We start from the raw sequence: 625 nt of genomic DNA, 5'->3' as shown, positions 1-625 counted from the left end.
CCCCCCCTCCCTTATAGTTCTCCTTTAATGAATGTCCTTAATTAGATCATCCCAAACAATGGCCCCTCCCCCAGACAGCCTGCTGCCTATACTGAGCACAGTGGTCTGTAATGTCGGGGGAAACATGCAGTATATCACTCCACACATATCCTAGGGGAATGGTTCCATGTAACCCCCAAGAGGTCTGAGGGGGGTCTCCAGAGTTCTGGGTCCATAGTCCGTGAGGGGGGGGGTCTCCATAGTTCTGGGTCCGTAGGAAGGAGGCTCCTCCCCCAGCCCCAGTGACGGTTCAGTCACAATAGACAACAGTGATAAGTTCTCCATAGATTGGAGCAGTAATCCGCGATATTGATTATTGGTTGATGTACAATGAGGGGGGAAGCAGTTCTATCGGTGGGGGTCAGAGGTCACACTTCCTGTGAGACGTAGAGAGGTGACAATGAAGCCGATGACACTTCTATGATCTGTTTCCGCAGCTTTCCCGGGGAGGGAGGTTTGTCCGAAGGTCCCCAGGATAGCGTGTATGCAGCCGTGGCTGAAACCAGATTGCCGGGACGACCGTGAATGCCGCAAACACCAAAAGTGCTGCGACACCCCCTGCGTCAAACGCTGCACGAACGTCTGA

At 53.4% G+C, this 625-nt stretch overlaps 1 protein-coding gene across 1 annotated transcript in view; it reads left to right on the top strand.

Moving 5' to 3' along the window:
• Positions 1 to 625, top strand: part of LOC108802804 (WAP four-disulfide core domain protein 5-like) — a 2,678-nt gene extending 2,053 nt beyond the window's left edge. Inside the window, exon 3 of the mRNA XM_018574659.1 lies at positions 477 to 625. Within this exon, the coding sequence (XP_018430161.1) occupies positions 477 to 625 (149 nt within the window). The remainder of the gene's footprint in view (positions 1 to 476) is intronic.

Source organism: Nanorana parkeri, unplaced genomic scaffold (assembly GCF_000935625.1).
Source record: "Nanorana parkeri isolate BGI_ZX_2015 unplaced genomic scaffold, ASM93562v1 scaffold3130, whole genome shotgun sequence".
Classification (NCBI taxonomy): domain Eukaryota; kingdom Metazoa; phylum Chordata; class Amphibia; order Anura; family Dicroglossidae; genus Nanorana; species Nanorana parkeri.
This window is presented reverse-complemented; position numbering and strand designations above follow the sequence as displayed.